Source organism: Ursus arctos, unplaced genomic scaffold (genome assembly GCF_023065955.2).
Source record: "Ursus arctos isolate Adak ecotype North America unplaced genomic scaffold, UrsArc2.0 scaffold_26, whole genome shotgun sequence".
Classification (NCBI taxonomy): Eukaryota; Metazoa; Chordata; class Mammalia; order Carnivora; family Ursidae; genus Ursus; species Ursus arctos.
In genome coordinates, this window is record NW_026622941.1 from 22,117,713 (window position 1) to 22,133,796 (window position 16,084).

General features: G+C 34.0%; 1 protein-coding gene across 38 annotated transcripts in view; it reads right to left on the minus strand.

The window, feature by feature from the left end:
* Positions 1-16,084, minus strand: part of SOX5 (SRY-box transcription factor 5) — a 964,448-nt gene that overhangs the window by 381,870 nt on the left and 566,494 nt on the right. For 3 of the 38 annotated variants that reach the window (XM_026502275.4, XM_026502265.4, XM_026502264.4), the window contains exons 1-2: positions 12,608-13,076; positions 11,733-11,830 (exon numbers count right to left, since the gene is read on the minus strand). The exons of 30 other annotated variants lie outside the window; for them this stretch is intronic. In XM_026502275.4, the coding sequence (XP_026358060.2) occupies positions 11,733-11,830; positions 12,608-12,739 (230 nt within the window). In that variant the 5' untranslated portion in view covers positions 12,740-13,076. Of the gene's footprint in view, positions 1-6,357; positions 8,197-11,732; positions 11,831-12,607; positions 13,481-16,084 lie in introns of those variants that run through there. 5 more of the 38 variants (XM_026502276.4, XM_044385174.3, XM_048216853.2 and 2 more) reach the window with 5 other exon arrangements.

Sequence of the window (16,084 nt, forward strand, 5' to 3'; positions counted from 1 at the left end):
ACATGCACCATAGTATTCAGGCAACAGACTCAGGAATATAACCTATTCCTAAAGCAAACAGTATTTTATCTCATAACCATCTGGGGTTCTGGTCCTAAGGGCTACTTGTGTAGTGTTGTCTGGTATATTTTAATATCCTGAGGTGTGGAACTAAGACCTACTTTATTAGCAAAACCCATTTTGCTAGGAAAAGAAGACTGACATAGAAAAGATTACAGAGGGAACAAAATTTTGGCTGAGGCCCTTGTTTTCATTATTTAGCTGAAGAAAATCATTGGTTATATATGCTTTCAAAACCCGATGGTTTTTCTAAGGTACCAATAAAAGTGATACCATTCATAACGTGGACAGTGGTCTCTTTCATATATTGCCTATAGTCGCAAACTTAAGTGCCAAGCAGATGGTTGAAATCTGTTTTGTATAAAACGTGTGCTTTTTTTTTCCCCCAACTGTGTTCTTTGTATTCATATTCAGCCTAGGTTTTAGCCATCAAAACACTGGCACTATGTCGATCATTAGCAGCATTTTAGACAACTGGCAACTAAGGTATTCACTGTTCTCCACAAAATGTTCAGCTAATATTTCCCAGATGTATAATTAAGGCAAAAGATCATCTTCTTAAATTGGTATCAGCACTTTGGATGGCTTCTGGCTTTCAACAAATGATATCAGTGGAAAACAATTTTATATCAAAAATAAAGGTTCTGTTTCTTGGATGTTTTTGTTTGCTTGTTATACAGCTGCCCATAAAAAGAAATCTATAAATTTTCCCAAGCTTCACCCAGAGTCTAAGAAATAGGAGCTAATGCAAAACTCCTGTGACTTTAACTATGAAAATCTATGATGCACACTATATTTGTATAGATAACTTTCTTCAAGTTATTTTCCAATTTTCGAAATATTTGTACAAATAATGCTTTACAAAGCAATAGTGTGTGACCATTTTTACTCTTAATAAAAAAAAATCATTCTTTTTTGTTGTCCAGTATTTTTTATACAAAATGATTCATTTTTATGACAACACACAGATAAATGAGTTTTAATTTGCGTAGGTTAAAACACAGGAATATGTTAAATCAGGAAATTCATTATTTTAATACTTGATATACTGACATTTGCAAAAACAACTTTTAGTGTATCATATTTCTAATATATTAAAGGGGAAGAGATGTGTTTTTAGGGTATTTCATTCTTAGCAGTAAGCAGAGGAAGCTATGCTATGTTGCTGCTATGGAGGTACAAATTACCTGAGGTTAATTATCATAAGTGCATTTAAGATAATTGTAGTTACTACAAAATTTAAAAAAATAAGTCAATAAATTTCTTACAGGCATTATTTCATCTGCTAACATGTATGTTATCAAATAAATATATACAGTTTTTTCAAAGTCTGAATTCAGTGGCTTGCATTCAGAGATATCCAAATATTTTTATAAATTTTCGTTAAGTTTAAAATGACTCACTAGAATTAGGGGATAAATAATTTTATACTCATTTTAAAGCCCATTTTATAGATGCATGGCTGAAACCCAAAGAATTTAAATGACTTATACACTACAAAGTTTTAATTCTTGATTTAGAAACTGTAGGAACATATGTCAACATTCTATATCACTCAATGCTGTATTATAAAATATATTAGCAGTAAATTGCTCAACTGGGTGATTTCCAGATTTTCTCTCTTATTTAACAGTAGGATATTTGCACATTTACCTTTGGTCCTAGTTCTAAATGTAGTTCTGGTTCAGCAAGGTCCTTTTCTGTTTGTTTTGTTTACAACCTTTATATCTGTACCAGGAGAATAAGAGAATAACACCCATTCTTCATTCTTAAAGTGGCAGGAATAGAATAAAAAATTCTATGTCACAATTATCAAGCAAATAATGAATTTTAACAAATAGCCAATTCCTATGTTATCCTAAATATATGAATCTATATTTAAAACTTATAACTAATTTGTACAAGGACTTTGTCATACCATAGCCATATTTTCAAAGTACATATAATAGAGAAAGTCCTTGGATACGGAGTTACAGATTATGTTGTTGATGGTATAACTACACTTTTTTTTCCAAGCACTGTGTTAAAAAAAAAAAAAAAAGCACGCAATCTGCCGAAAATAACATATTAACACAATATGTGAAGCTTGCCCTTTCAGATAATATAGCTTTTTAAGTGCATCTTTCATTGTTTGTTCCTCTACTCCTTGCTTCTTAGGGTTTAAAATTTCTTTTCTTAAAATTGCCAACCACCAACTAATGCATATAATGTTGGTTGACATGATCCTAATAATTGCCTAATTTATTTTGGGAACTAGCTAAAATCTTTCTTTGGACTACCTGTTTGTAATCTTAGTTGATCTTGCCACTTTGCTGCCCAGTGTTTTATTTATTCATATAAAGACATACGCTGTCTATAAGCCCCAGTATTGTCCTGATGCTCTACTTTCTAGCCTTTTCTCTTTTTTCTTTTATCTTAGTCTTATAAATACTTTCAGCTCTTTGATCTAAAATGCCACTCTCATGCTTTTCATATTGCCCCATAGTTCCTTGTTCAATAGTCCATATATAATTTATTTTTCATGATATTTGTTAACAGTTGAGGATGGTGATCTGATGCGCCTGAGAGTTTCAAGTACATAAAACATGAATCCTCTCTTTTGAAACATTCAGCTTCAAAACAGCTCATAGCAAACTTGAGAACTTAATCCTAAACAAGAATTACAGATAGTACTTAGATTTAAAACTCCTAAAATATACTATGGTTACTTGTTCCTGCACAATACCACTCAACTGACAGGTAAACTGAGAAGTGATTCCACATGTAAAGGCTGGTTATATAAGATACCCTGGCTCCAAACAAACAGAGTAGGGATCTTTCAAATGGAGTGCAAAGTAATGAAATTTCAAAGGTCAGAGATTTTAGAAATTGCCCAGCTCATCTTCACATTTTACAGATGCATACACAAAGACACAAAACTTCTCAGTCCATAGGGGAGAACTAGATCTTGAGATGTTACACCCAGATAGTAATACTTTCCATATGTTTTACTTACCAAAAAAAAAAAAAAAAAAAATCAGTGAAGATACTGACAAATATAAATGTTTACCAAAAAAGAGGAAATATTTCTATGTGTTAGGAGAAATATACTCAAAACCCACAAATTTTTTTTTCATTTGTTATATATGCCTTAGGCCTCTGACACTCAACTTCCTCATCTCTATCCAAAATCTCAAATATCCCCCAATTTTATTCAAGCATATCGTGAGCTACCAAACTTCTTGAATTCAAAATTTCCCTTCAATATGCACAACAATACTACCTTCAGATTTTTAAAGCTGGAATACTATTATATATATTCTTCACAGAAGTGTTAGTGACTCCCAATTATCTTTTAGTTTACTTATAAAAGTCTATATATTCTGCTCCTTCACTTTGATTCTTTAAATTGCTATCAGGATCTTTTGGATATGCTTTTCTTTCTCTAAAGTAATGCTTTTAAATCATTAAATATCCCTAAACTATTTAAAGGTCAAATTAGATCTATCTTATTTTTCCAGTAATGTTAATTTTTTTAGAAACAATTATACCACCATATTTATATCCCATAATCCTTAGGGCTCTAAAAACAATACCTTTTCCTCTATTTCCCAGATTCTAGCTATGTTTAGGGCAGGAGGGAAATAGAAGTTCTTGCCTCAGAAATAGCATTCATTGTTATCTTTGTTTTTCTACTCCTAGGTGTTGTTTGATTAATGATACTTGGAATATTACATAAAAGTTTTCTTCACATCCTGCTGATATTATGGGAGAGATGACGATCTGAATCTGATATTGTATATTCAGTTATCACTCATTCAAGGTCAACAATGAATTAATAAATGAATCAGAAATTGAATAGTTTGATCACCAGCTCATTCCTTTCTATACTAAAGAATATGAACACTATATATTATCCTAACGAATCTTCAACGTAGATCTATTGTAGTGCAGATGAAAAAGAAGCAAAGAAATAGCAACATTAATTTTATGTGACATATTCCTGCACTCTTTTCAAACATATGACGAAACTCAATAGCAAATAAGGGGTGGGGGGCGTGAAACAAAGAGACATCAGGAAAAGAGTAAAAATAAAGTCTTTGGACTTTGTAAATTATTGCCCAACAAACTCTGGCTCAGGTAAATAACCCAAAGAAATGATTGTAGGCAAACAAAGTAAGACCTTTCCAGAATTAGAATAAAAATGTTTTAGAACTTTGTCAAGCAGCCTATAGTAACTGTGAGTGAAAAAGTATAGCATAAATGAAGCATTATTCTTTTTCATTTTGTGTTGTCATATGAAGGCTATTTCTCATTTTCAATGTTTGTGCTTCTTTTTCATTACAATGTTCTTTTATCAGATAAATACAAAATTGTTTAAAATGACAACTCAACAAATCATATGTTAAAGTTCTACAATCAGTTCCCAAACTACCCTCATGGTATCTTGATCCTAATTAATACAAAAATAAACAAACAAACAAAAAAACCCTAAACCAAATCAGTAATAAAGTAAATCATTGACTACATTTTAAAATAAATTTTGATGAAAAATGTACCAACAAAACACTAATCGGGCCTGTGTCTCCTTTTACTACTAGATTAAAAAAATATATCAACAAGCAAAGCAGGTTAACCCTTTCCCTTCTTTTCTCAGTAGTGTTCCTGAAGCCCTTGAGGAGAGGACACTCATTTATAAAATTGCTGCTCAGTGTCCCAACTGATCTAACTCTCTTAAACTGCCAGTATAAAAACCTTATAAGGTCTTGAACGTGCTTTTTTTTTTTTTTTTTTTTTTTTTTTGGCCCTACACAGTGAATTTCATTTCTTCATGTTACATCTATTCTCAGTACATCTGATTCTTAGGTTTCAATGTGACAGAAATGACTGGGATGGGTAAGGGAGAGGCACATGTGCATAGAACATCATCAAACTCTATGCATCTCCGCAAGGAGAAATATTAAAAATGAAGCTACTAATACATTTTTAAGAAAGATCATATTTTCTGTTTCTCAACATTTTCTTTTCTAAAAAACACATTCTTTCAAAGATGTGAAGAGCAGAAATAGAACGCTGTTACATATGAAAGTTTCAATGGATTCGCTGCCAGCAGCTTTTCTTTATAGTGTTCCTCTTACCTACAGTATGTGTTGGCACTGGCAGGTAGCCCTAATTCGTTAGTAGCCAAATTATTTTTGTCCCTGAAGTACGAGAAATCTCCATAGACCATGAATGAGACATGGTTTACTAGTTTACACACATTTTTATAACTCCAAGAAACCAAAACTCATTCACAAATGCTTTCATTTCAGCAAAGAGAAGGGCTACAGAATACCAGAGATACCTGCTTTGAATTCCTGTTCCCCAGTCTCCATGAGAAAGTGAAGAGGAAAAAAAAAATCTTTTTAGCTTTACCAAAAAAACTTTTGTCCTTAATGCAAGAAAAACAAACAGCTTTCTGTTCACCACACGCCACATTTCAATAAAGTCAAAATATTTCAGTATAAGACATTAAGAAAAAAATGTCATTTAGTAATAAACCTAAATGTCTCCAGATAAAAATCCATCGTGACGGCATAGCAGGTTTAGATAATGTGGTTCACGACAACTAGTATCTTCATATTGCACGATCACCAGCTAGATATATACTGCTACACCATCTTCACTAAGTTATAGAGAAAATAGGAAGAAAAAATAAGCAACACTTAGAAATAAACATATAACACAAGTGATGATTCAGCCACAGCAAAAAAAAAAAAAAAAAAAAAAGCCAACTCTGAATTCTAAGGCAAGACAAAAGTAAATGTATTAACATTAAAGAGCCAAGTGACTGAAATGTTACTTAGATAAAAGAAAGAGATTTAAAATACAATGAGACGTGTTCAGGTTTGAATTGATTTAAGGTTCAACACTGACTTCAAATGCCTATGAACATCTACAAGCTTTTGTTTTTAATTTTCCTTCTGTCATGTTTTATGGGTAAAAGTCCTTAAACTACCTTGTAATAGATTAATTACTTTCAAGCTGGGTGACAAAAGGGCATAATGACCGGAAAATGATACAAAAGAAACAGAAAAAGCATGTTAACAAGTTTATCAACAAACCTGGGTAATTCTCATGAAGTACAGATTAAGGTTCAGTGGTTCCAAACTGGCAGCATTCAAGTTGGGTTCATATTTGGGTTTTTTGTTTTGTTTGTTTTTTTAAACCACCTGTCCTAAAACGACATTGTTTATGCTAATTATCTTTGTTTATGCCACAATTCTGTTTGTTTACCACATTCTTTTAAAATACCATATCCCTATAAACAGTTCTCACCAGAATTCTTCTAAATCTTGTTTCGGTCTGGTCCTTCTCGGCAGCCCACTGAGCAGAATGCAGCTCTACAATGAAGGCGCAAGAGCTGGGAACAACTTTGAGTCTCTGACTCCTCAGGCTGGCAAAGGCAGGGAGTACTGCTGAGGTTTTACTCTCAGGCTCCAAGGGAAAAGGATACTGAATGTGTAGAAATGCAACACCCCCCTATTGGACAAGCAGAACCATACGCCACAGGAGCTCCAGAGGAGATGTATGAACTCTCAACTAGTAAGTGAAGAGAAGAATAGATAATGCTAAAGGGAAGGGGATGCAGTTTCCAAACTGCAGGAGAAAACATAGAAATCAGAAAGAATAAAAGGTCTTCTCCTGAACCATTATCAGTTCCTGGTTAAAATGAAAGAATATGAAGCATTTTCTTAAAGCGTCCCAAATAAACACTGTTCACTTCAGCAAAATACTAACGGTCCTTATTTTTTTCTTCTCTAGCAATATCATTTAATCATGTTCATCCATATAGCATTCAAGTTTCATATTTAATATAAATGATGATGCTATCAATCAATGAAAAGGAAAGGACAGAATGAATGATGTAAGAAAGAATTTGCTATGTTTTAGTCCATTTCTTGCTCAACAGAATTTTTCCATTAAAAGGACGATGTCTCATGTTTTGGTTAAATCTTTGAACATCTTTTTATCTGACTGCCATCATCTGAGTCAGACACCTGACATTAAACTGTATGTGAGTTAGTATAAGAGAGATACCAGATTGGTTTATTTCCCATGCTATTAGTTAACTTCATTGAACTTATAAATGAATAATAAATTATGGGAGAAAACAAAAATCCATCCATTATACTAATTTTTTTAACTGATCTATAAAAAAAAAGGGAGATGTTCAATCTACATAATACACATCTGTGTATACATATACTCATTAGGTGTTTGGAGAATTGATAGTGGAAAGAACAGACAATAAAGATCAGACTTTATCCATGAATGTAATTTTGCTTTTTAAATGCATTATGAATATAATCCATTTCAAATAGCTTCCAATTCTATGGAGAAGTAATGTGCTAAAGCATTAGAGTTGGTCTCATTATTTGCCTCTCAGGTATGATGCATACACAGATTTCAGTTAAAAGCTCCCTAAGAACAGGTAAATGCGTTATCATGTTATCATATGCTTATTATATTTGAGAAACATAAGATAAGAAAACACATCAACATGTGAAGTAATCATAATATTCACACATTTCTATATCTGTCAACCTGCTAAGCACTGAGCAGTACACAGTGCCACCTGACATTTAACCCTTAATTGTTCTTGGTAATCAGTCAGGTCTCCTGTTAAGTCTTCAGGACAGTGCTAAAGTGTGATAGAAGTATAGCGTGTCCAGGACTTCAGGCAAGCTGTATTCTAAACTAATTATCTTAGCCAAATTAACTTGCAAATTATTGAGATAGTAATTAAAATCTATAATCAGTTGTAGGCACCTTTTCCTCTGCAAAGTAGCAGTAAATAAAAATAAATAAAATGAACAAAGGCATATATCAGAACATCCTAAAAATACAATATCAAACTTACAGGTTTATAGTTGTGATAAGGTGACAGATGTGAAGAGATAACTTTCCTTTGATTCACACCTGGAGGTTACCTGCTAACTTGAATGTACTTATCACTCATAAAGTTTCTAACTAAGCTGAATAAATCTGTCTGGGTAATAAATATTTTATTACTGTGGCCAAGTACCGCTAATATCAGAGATATTCTTGCAACCCGCTAATAGTTATTTTTCATGGTAATTATACAAATAAGCTTTTCACAGTACCTGATTTATATTCGTCTCTTCAGAAAAAAAAAAAAAAACTTAAAATTTTCCTAATGTCAAAAAAACCCCTATTTCTTTAGTCAATAGGCACACAAATAAATTTGATGGGAATATAAAGTAAGTTAGGTTTTTATTGCAGAAGGTTTTATTCCCATAGTGTTCCTTTCAACATGTAGAAAATAGACAGTCTGTTGTCTGCACCCGTTTTGAGAGAAGCAAAGAGGTGATACTATAAGCTGAATTTGCTTCATCCCACTACCTTCAATCCCAACTTTTTTTTCTAGATATTATCAGACTGTCTTCTTAAGCAATCATCTTACACTTGCTTTTTAATTAAATCTCTAACATAAAGCAATTAGAAAGTCTAACAAGTAGCTTAGTCATAAAACTATTACACTATAATCAAATAGGATAAATATAAAGGAAATAAATTTAAAATTTGATACTACTGATAGTATCAAAAATTGCTTTTTTATTCATCAGAAACAAGCGAATATTGATATTTAAGGCAAGTATTTTAAATATTTTCATTCTAGAAATATGAAAAAAAATTAATGGTATTCTGAAAGGAAAAACCTTCCATCTGAATTTTTTATTTTCTATTACTCTGTCTTCTTTTAAAAATTTTAGGCGAGTTCAAGTGTTTTTTCTCATGATGCTATTACTAACGTTTAGACCATGTTGCCAGTTATGTTTCTCCTAAATAGTATGATGTAAAAGACTTTGCTTACAAATAATGCCTTAGAACATACTTTGCCTATTCACCTCCCACCTGAGAATTGTGTTTTTTCTTTAATCATAATCAATTATGACAGGGATGATTAAAAATAAAAATAAAACATTTCTACTTCTTTACTTTTTAAGATCACTGTTCAATTGGCTCTACATCCTGAACATTTTTTAACAGACAATGAAACTGTTACTACTTCTGAATTATTTAACAAGTGCTTATTAGTCTGACAGTATTGACCATGTTCATTTCTAGGGCCGATAATACAGACATAACAAATTTAAATCCAAATTTTGATCCTGATATTTAAGCTATGGATATTCCTTAAAGTTCCAAGTCGTCCACAGGTTGGAAAGAATAAAAGAAGACACACAAGACTCCACCAATGAAGTTAGAAAAAAAGATCACATAAAACTTCCAAAATACATGAACCCCAAACCACTTATTTATATCCTCTAGAGAAAACGTCTTTATTTCATAAAGAGATGTAGAAGTCCTCTCTTCAGATTTATGACTAAGTTTGACTGAACAACTCATCTATGGCAGGTGAGCAAACAGAATAAAAATTAACACTCAATGGAAATGACCTACTTATTCAATGAAAGTTGCAATAGTTGAAAAGACAAAAAAGGCTGACTATATATGATAGTGCAGTTATGGCATACATACCTCCTTTGGAGAATATAAATATTCAATATTTAGTCTGCAAGATATACTCTATGTGGGTGACTATAGATACACTCACTCGTACAAATTCAATGTAAACAAATAGTAATGAATTACGAGATTCTTGTCTGTATTACCAATTACAACCACAGGGGAAATTATTAAGAAATTTCATATTGTATGACATTAAAAAATTATTTTAGCTACTAATATTTCTAAATATGCTGTCTATACTAATAACTCTATTGATTATCACTTGCTTATTTAATTAGCCAGCAAGAAAAGCATGCCTTTGGATGACAAAAAAATAAAAAATAAATGAAATTCTCACCAGGAGGAAAAATGTGTTAAGAGATTTGAACATCAGAATAGTAAGGGGAAAAGTTTAGTTTAAAAGAGATAATTGAAAAAATACAAATAAAGTTCACAGCAGGAAATCTTGCCTATATAGAGAAATAGGTTACAGCCTGTTAATATGTAACTACCTTTTTATAAGAACAGACTGTTAACAGGCTTACAAATCAGACACAGAGTTTTATTTTCAAAAAGTATAGAGTTGAAGATAATCATGTGCTACTCTGTACATGCTAGAAAACTTACTGTGGTATATTAACAAACTGCGACATTAAGAATTAGTATGTCCCAGTATAAATAATTTCAATATCTACATATGAAATAGGCTATATTTCCAAACAAAAGCCAACTATTTTCAAGAGTTAATATACAGAACTTTGAAAAAATTAATTCAAGACCGTTAAGAAAACTCAGTCATTCACTGGAATTATCTTGTGAAGATGCACCCTAATTTAAAAGAGAGAGAGAGAGAGAGGAAGAGAAGAAATGAAAGAAAGAAGACAGTATTAAAGTATATATATTGGCTATTTTACTTTCTTCCTTGATCTGATGCTGGCTTCTCTAATATGTGACCACATTCAAGCATTATTTTATTCTCAATACCCTTCTTCTCTTCCATTGCTTCACTTCTAGAATGTTTTAATCTTTGTCCTTTCTTTTTTCGTCTTTTCATATCAAATTCAGTCGTTTGAGCGATGAACAGCTTGACTTAGCATATTTTTAACCAGCTGGTCTAGCACCTAGCTTGCATTGCATAGTCAGATACAACAAATGTTTATACAGAAGGTAGCTTTCATGAAAATGAAAAAAAGCCTGGGTATCATGCATCCTGGCTTTTTTTAGCTTTTTTTTTTAATTCACCATACAGAATACAAAGTTTGAATTCTTTTTAATGGCAAACAAAATTCTATTTATAGTTCCAAAAAATGAACTTATGCTGGGATAAGAACTCAAATTTAAAAACTGCAATGTGTACTTATAGGAACATGAAGAGGGCTAAAATTCTTTCAAAGCCCTGTTTTACTTGCAACAACATCAAATGGAAGGATATTGCACATATTTCTTTAAATAGGAACTACTTAATACAAATACACTCATTCCCATCATAGCAAAAGAGAAAAATAGAAGTAAATCAAAATTAGTTTAAGACAACTAGCACAAAAAGTAGCTACTAAAACTTAGAAAGGGAGCATCCCCATTCCCCCTTTCTTGACATTTCAAGAGTAATATACTGATACATTGCTGTGATGTTAAATTTTCTTTTCTTTTTTTTAAATCTACTCTCTTCTATCAACAAAAGGTCATGTGCTTTACTAAGCAGCCTCCAAAGTTTTACGGAAGGATCAAATAGGAACTTATAGCCTCCGTTTTAACCACCACTGAAACCTTCTGTCACCCCAGAAATTACAAGACAGAGATATTGAAAACGGTAACACTCTGCACAAAAGCATTTAAAAAGGTGAAGAGGGAAGAAAAATATCAATGAAGGAAGAAAGTAAGAGAGTGAATGAGAAAGAGAAAACCAGCGAGTGGAAGGGAGAGAGATGCTTAATGTTCGTTTAATTTCCTGTGATAGGACACAACCTAAAAACATTAGCAGAAATCTCGGAGACTTTGCCAATCAGTTCAATTTGGTCTGGGCAATCACAACAAAAATCAGCTAACAAGATTGCAGAAGCACTAGCTAAAAGCTTTTCTAACAAACACGTTTTAGGGAAGCATCTTCCAACTGATTCAGAGATGACTGTAAAATGAGAGTTGTACTTCAATATATTAGGGGGGAAAACTGTACTCACCTTTCAAACTCCTGAGGTAAATCAGGGTCAGTAAGCATGCTGGAAAAGCACAATTTCCCTTTGTCACAGCAGCCACCTATGATCGTCTCCAACTGAACCTGTCAAGTGAGTCCAAACCTTCTAAACCAATTGATTTTCTCTCTCTTCTCTTCTCTTCTCTCTCTCTCACTCCCTCTCTCCCTCCCTCCCTCTCTCCCTCTCAATCTCTCTCCTTCTCTCTCTCTCTCTCTCCCCCTCTCCCCCCCCCCACCCTCCTCTCCCTCTCCTAGGACTCCTTGACCAGTCTCTTAAAGGGGTAGCGCACTTCCAGCAGCGGGGTCTGGCTGCTCCCCCCTCCGCGGAGCCGCACGCTCCGGCTGCAAGGCACTAGACAACCTCAGGGTGCCTGTCCTTTCCTTTTAATTCTCTCTTCTAGACATCACCGAATGTGAGAAGTCAACTCATTTAACACGTCTCCCATACTCTCTCTCCTCTAAATAATAAAAGTCACACACACGCATGCACACACACACACACACACTCATACACACACAAAACAGTATGATTTTTAAAAATGCATTTGTTGCTGATTAAAAGAGAAATGTGTACACTAAGAGAACCATGACTAAACTGCATTTATTAACTAATTAAACAAAAAAAATTAAATGTTGGTAATATAATTTTTACACAAAGAATTGTTATTCCTTCTCACCCCTTTCTAGGCTCTCTCCTTGCGCACACGGAAACACACACACACACACACACACACACACACACACACACACTCACATACACACAACAATCAGGCATTGTTCTGAGGGAAGAAAAGCAACTTTGACAGATTGAAATATAGCAGAGGCCCCTTCAAGGAAACCTGTAAACAACTTGTCACTCACTCTGTCGGTCTCACTGTTAGCTCGTGCTTTCCACAAAGTGGTGCGAACGTCCTGGCAACCCGACCAAAGTTTCCTCAGCTCCAAACTCCATAAAACACGATGTGCGATGTGGAGGGGAACAGGTATCCACATGCCAAAATAACACGCACACGAGGGAACAAAAACCCAAACCAAACCAAAAAATGAAAACAAAAAGATGGTACTAACAAAGTGTCCTGTTTGGGATTGCTGGGGAGGGCAGGGGTAGGAAGCGCTCCCCTGGCTGTGGATCTCTTTAATTTCCTCTGCCCAGGCAGCCACAGATAACAAGGTGGACGAACTATGGCTTTACAGATCCTAAGCGGGCTGGCCAGGCACAGCCTCCATAGCAGTTCCAATTATCTAGATAAAAATCTGGCAGGCGAGGAAGGTAATCAGGTAATGTACCTTTGACATGAAATGACAGAGGCACATACGCACACAGAGAAAGACACTTACACAGACACGCATGCAGAGATGGTGGCTGCCCCGTGCACCGCAGCATCTGGTCAGGGAGTAAGCACACACTCACCAACACGAGATAGTGTGCATTCTTCACACACACATACACACACACACACACACACACACACACTCAGTCACTCACACACGCTCTCCACTCCTACTGGGAGGGTTCATTCTGCACAAAAGGCTACATTACAGAGCCCGCCCCAATAAGGGAAAGAGAGAAAAAAAAGCCTTCCATTGTTGAGAGGGCAGGTCAGTTGATTAGATTTTCTGTGGAGAATTCCACGAGGAAATTCCCTTCAAAGCCGAAGTGATTAACTGGGGGCTATTCTGGAAATGGAGCAGACAATGGCTCAATAGTCTGCACAGCCAATGTCCAGGCTGGCACTGAACTCACTTTAAAAAAAAAAAAAATAAAAGCCAGACTCCCTGTTCTTTTCCACACATTCCCCCCCAACCCCCTCCACTCCTTCCAACTTCCCCTCCCAATTCCTTTTATTTTGCAGCTGGACAACATTAAGGGCCTTTAAAACCACAAGGGTTGACCCCATAGCAGTTTGATTAGGTCCCACTTTTTTTTTCTGGCGACAGGCAGACAGTAAGTTTACTTTTTTAGACATACACAATGAGACACCTTACACATATTCCAAACAGCAAAACCAATCATTAACCTTCTCATATTAATAAATGCATTCTTCATTGAAAGCTTATACATTTTTTGACAAAGTTGATAATAACTTAATAATGGGATCCATCATTCACAGGGTATCCTAAAAATAAATGTATATATACGACAAAATCAATGTGGAATAAGATTTAAGCACGTCACTATGGAGTTAAGACACTAACAAAACACAGAATTATGACCCACCCTGAAAAAGCTGTTAACAAGGGATGTGGCAAAAATGACTTGATGCTGACATGATTTTCTTTTTCAGCAGTTGGGGAAGGGGGAAGGATATTACTCACTATTCTTCCTTGTTGTTAGCCTCAAATTATTTTTTTATTACAGCAACAACCTATTCCTACACAGAAAAATAAGAAAATTGTTGCATTTATTTTAAGTATCTATTTTTTCAGCCCTTATGGGACCTACAAGCTAATACAGTCTAATTGATAAAGTATACAAGAAATAATTTTTTATATTGTTAACAGTGGTTATGGGAATTAGGGAATGGTTGCTGCATGGCTGCATACACTTTAAAAAATAGTTTTTAAAAGATTTCCTAATTAGAGTATCTTGTTTCATCTTATATCAGTAGAGAAAAATGAAGAAGGAGGGAGGGTGAGCTACAAGGGGCAATGGGAGCTGAAGTCAGGAAGAGGAGGAGGCAGCAAGGAGAGGATGCAGGGAGAGCACAAGAAGGAGACATAGTGGCAGCATAAAGATAGAAACAAAGATAATGGCCATAAGGCAGGATGCTGAGATCCGTATGGTCCCAGCTGCTGTCTTGCTACAGCTACTACCTCTGGTTGTTTCTCTGAAACTCTAATCCAGAAGGTCACCAGAGCAGGTAAGAAAGAGAGCATGAGTTTTTGAGGCCAACTATGCTATAAAGGAAAGATGCTCATATTGGAATCTTCCTTGTCTTTGGTTTTATTTTCACAGACATTTGATATATGTATTTGTAAGTATACATATGTCGAATAAACACAATGAGCATATAGGAAAATGTTAAATGGTTTGGAAGTTAGTTTACAATCTCAACATGTTTCTATAAACATTCCTATAGTCATTCAAAAACAAATTATTTCTTGCACAATCATGCCTGCTAAACAAACTGAAATAGACTAGGAACTAGACAGAAAATTTGCCAAATATAATAATGATTATTCTAATAACGATACTTTGAATTAATGGAACTCCAAGCCCATAAAGAATTTTGTTCACATAGATTAGCTCATGGATCATAAGCAGCATAGAAAAGAGTGGGTTGGTATATCCTTGTTTCCCTGTGTTTAAACTTGGGCAAAAGGAATTTAAAGTCATACAACTAATTAGTGGCCCATTTGTTACTTAAAGCCAGATCTTATTTCACTTGTGACACCATAATACAGAATAAAATAACAATCTAGAATTTATAGCTGAATGAACATCCCAAGATGGTACTTACTTTTAAGAGACCTAAAGGCTTTCAAATAATTGTTAGTAAAATTAAATTTGATATAATCTCATGGGCCCTAAGTTAATGCTGTGTTTGCTGGTTGAATGGAATAAATATTTTTAAATGTATCTCTCTAGGCCGCAAAAGTTTTCTTTCATTTGAATTCTATATTGCAAATTAGCATTTCTGCAAGATTTTAGAATATCAGGAAAAAAGAAGGCAGTTCCAAAATGTTTTTCTCAAATCCTGTCATTGTAATCTGATTAAATGATTGAACTGATCCAATCAATCCAATGTTTAATAGTAAATTATTACTATAAATCTCTTTATTTTATATTAAGTGTTATAATGTTTAAATATGTGTTAATGACTAACACACAATATGTGTTAAATAAATCTATATTCTTTATCAATTACCTGAAAAGTTTAAGATATCCAGTTTATTATATATCCAATATTCTCTACATCAGAACTAATACCCCAATGTGATTTTGCTATATTATTATAAGTAGGTCTCCAGAAGGTTTCATAATGTCTATAAATTAAGACACACTTTAGTAGTCACTAAACATCTATTAAATGCTTACCAATAAGTTAAGTACTATAGCTTTTTTTAAAAGTTAATTAATTAATTATTTATTTAAGTAATCTCTAAACCCAAAGTGGGGCTCGAACTCATGACCCCAAGATCAAGAGTAGCATGCTCTTCTGACTGAGCCAGCCAGGCATTCCTAGTTAAGTCCTACAGCTTTAAAAGAAGTCAAGAAAAAATTTGTAACAAATCTAATTACACACACACACACACACACACACACACAGGAGAGACTAAAATTCCAATTGTTTCATATCCAAGCCCTCTAAAGTAAATATGGTAAGAAAAGTTAGA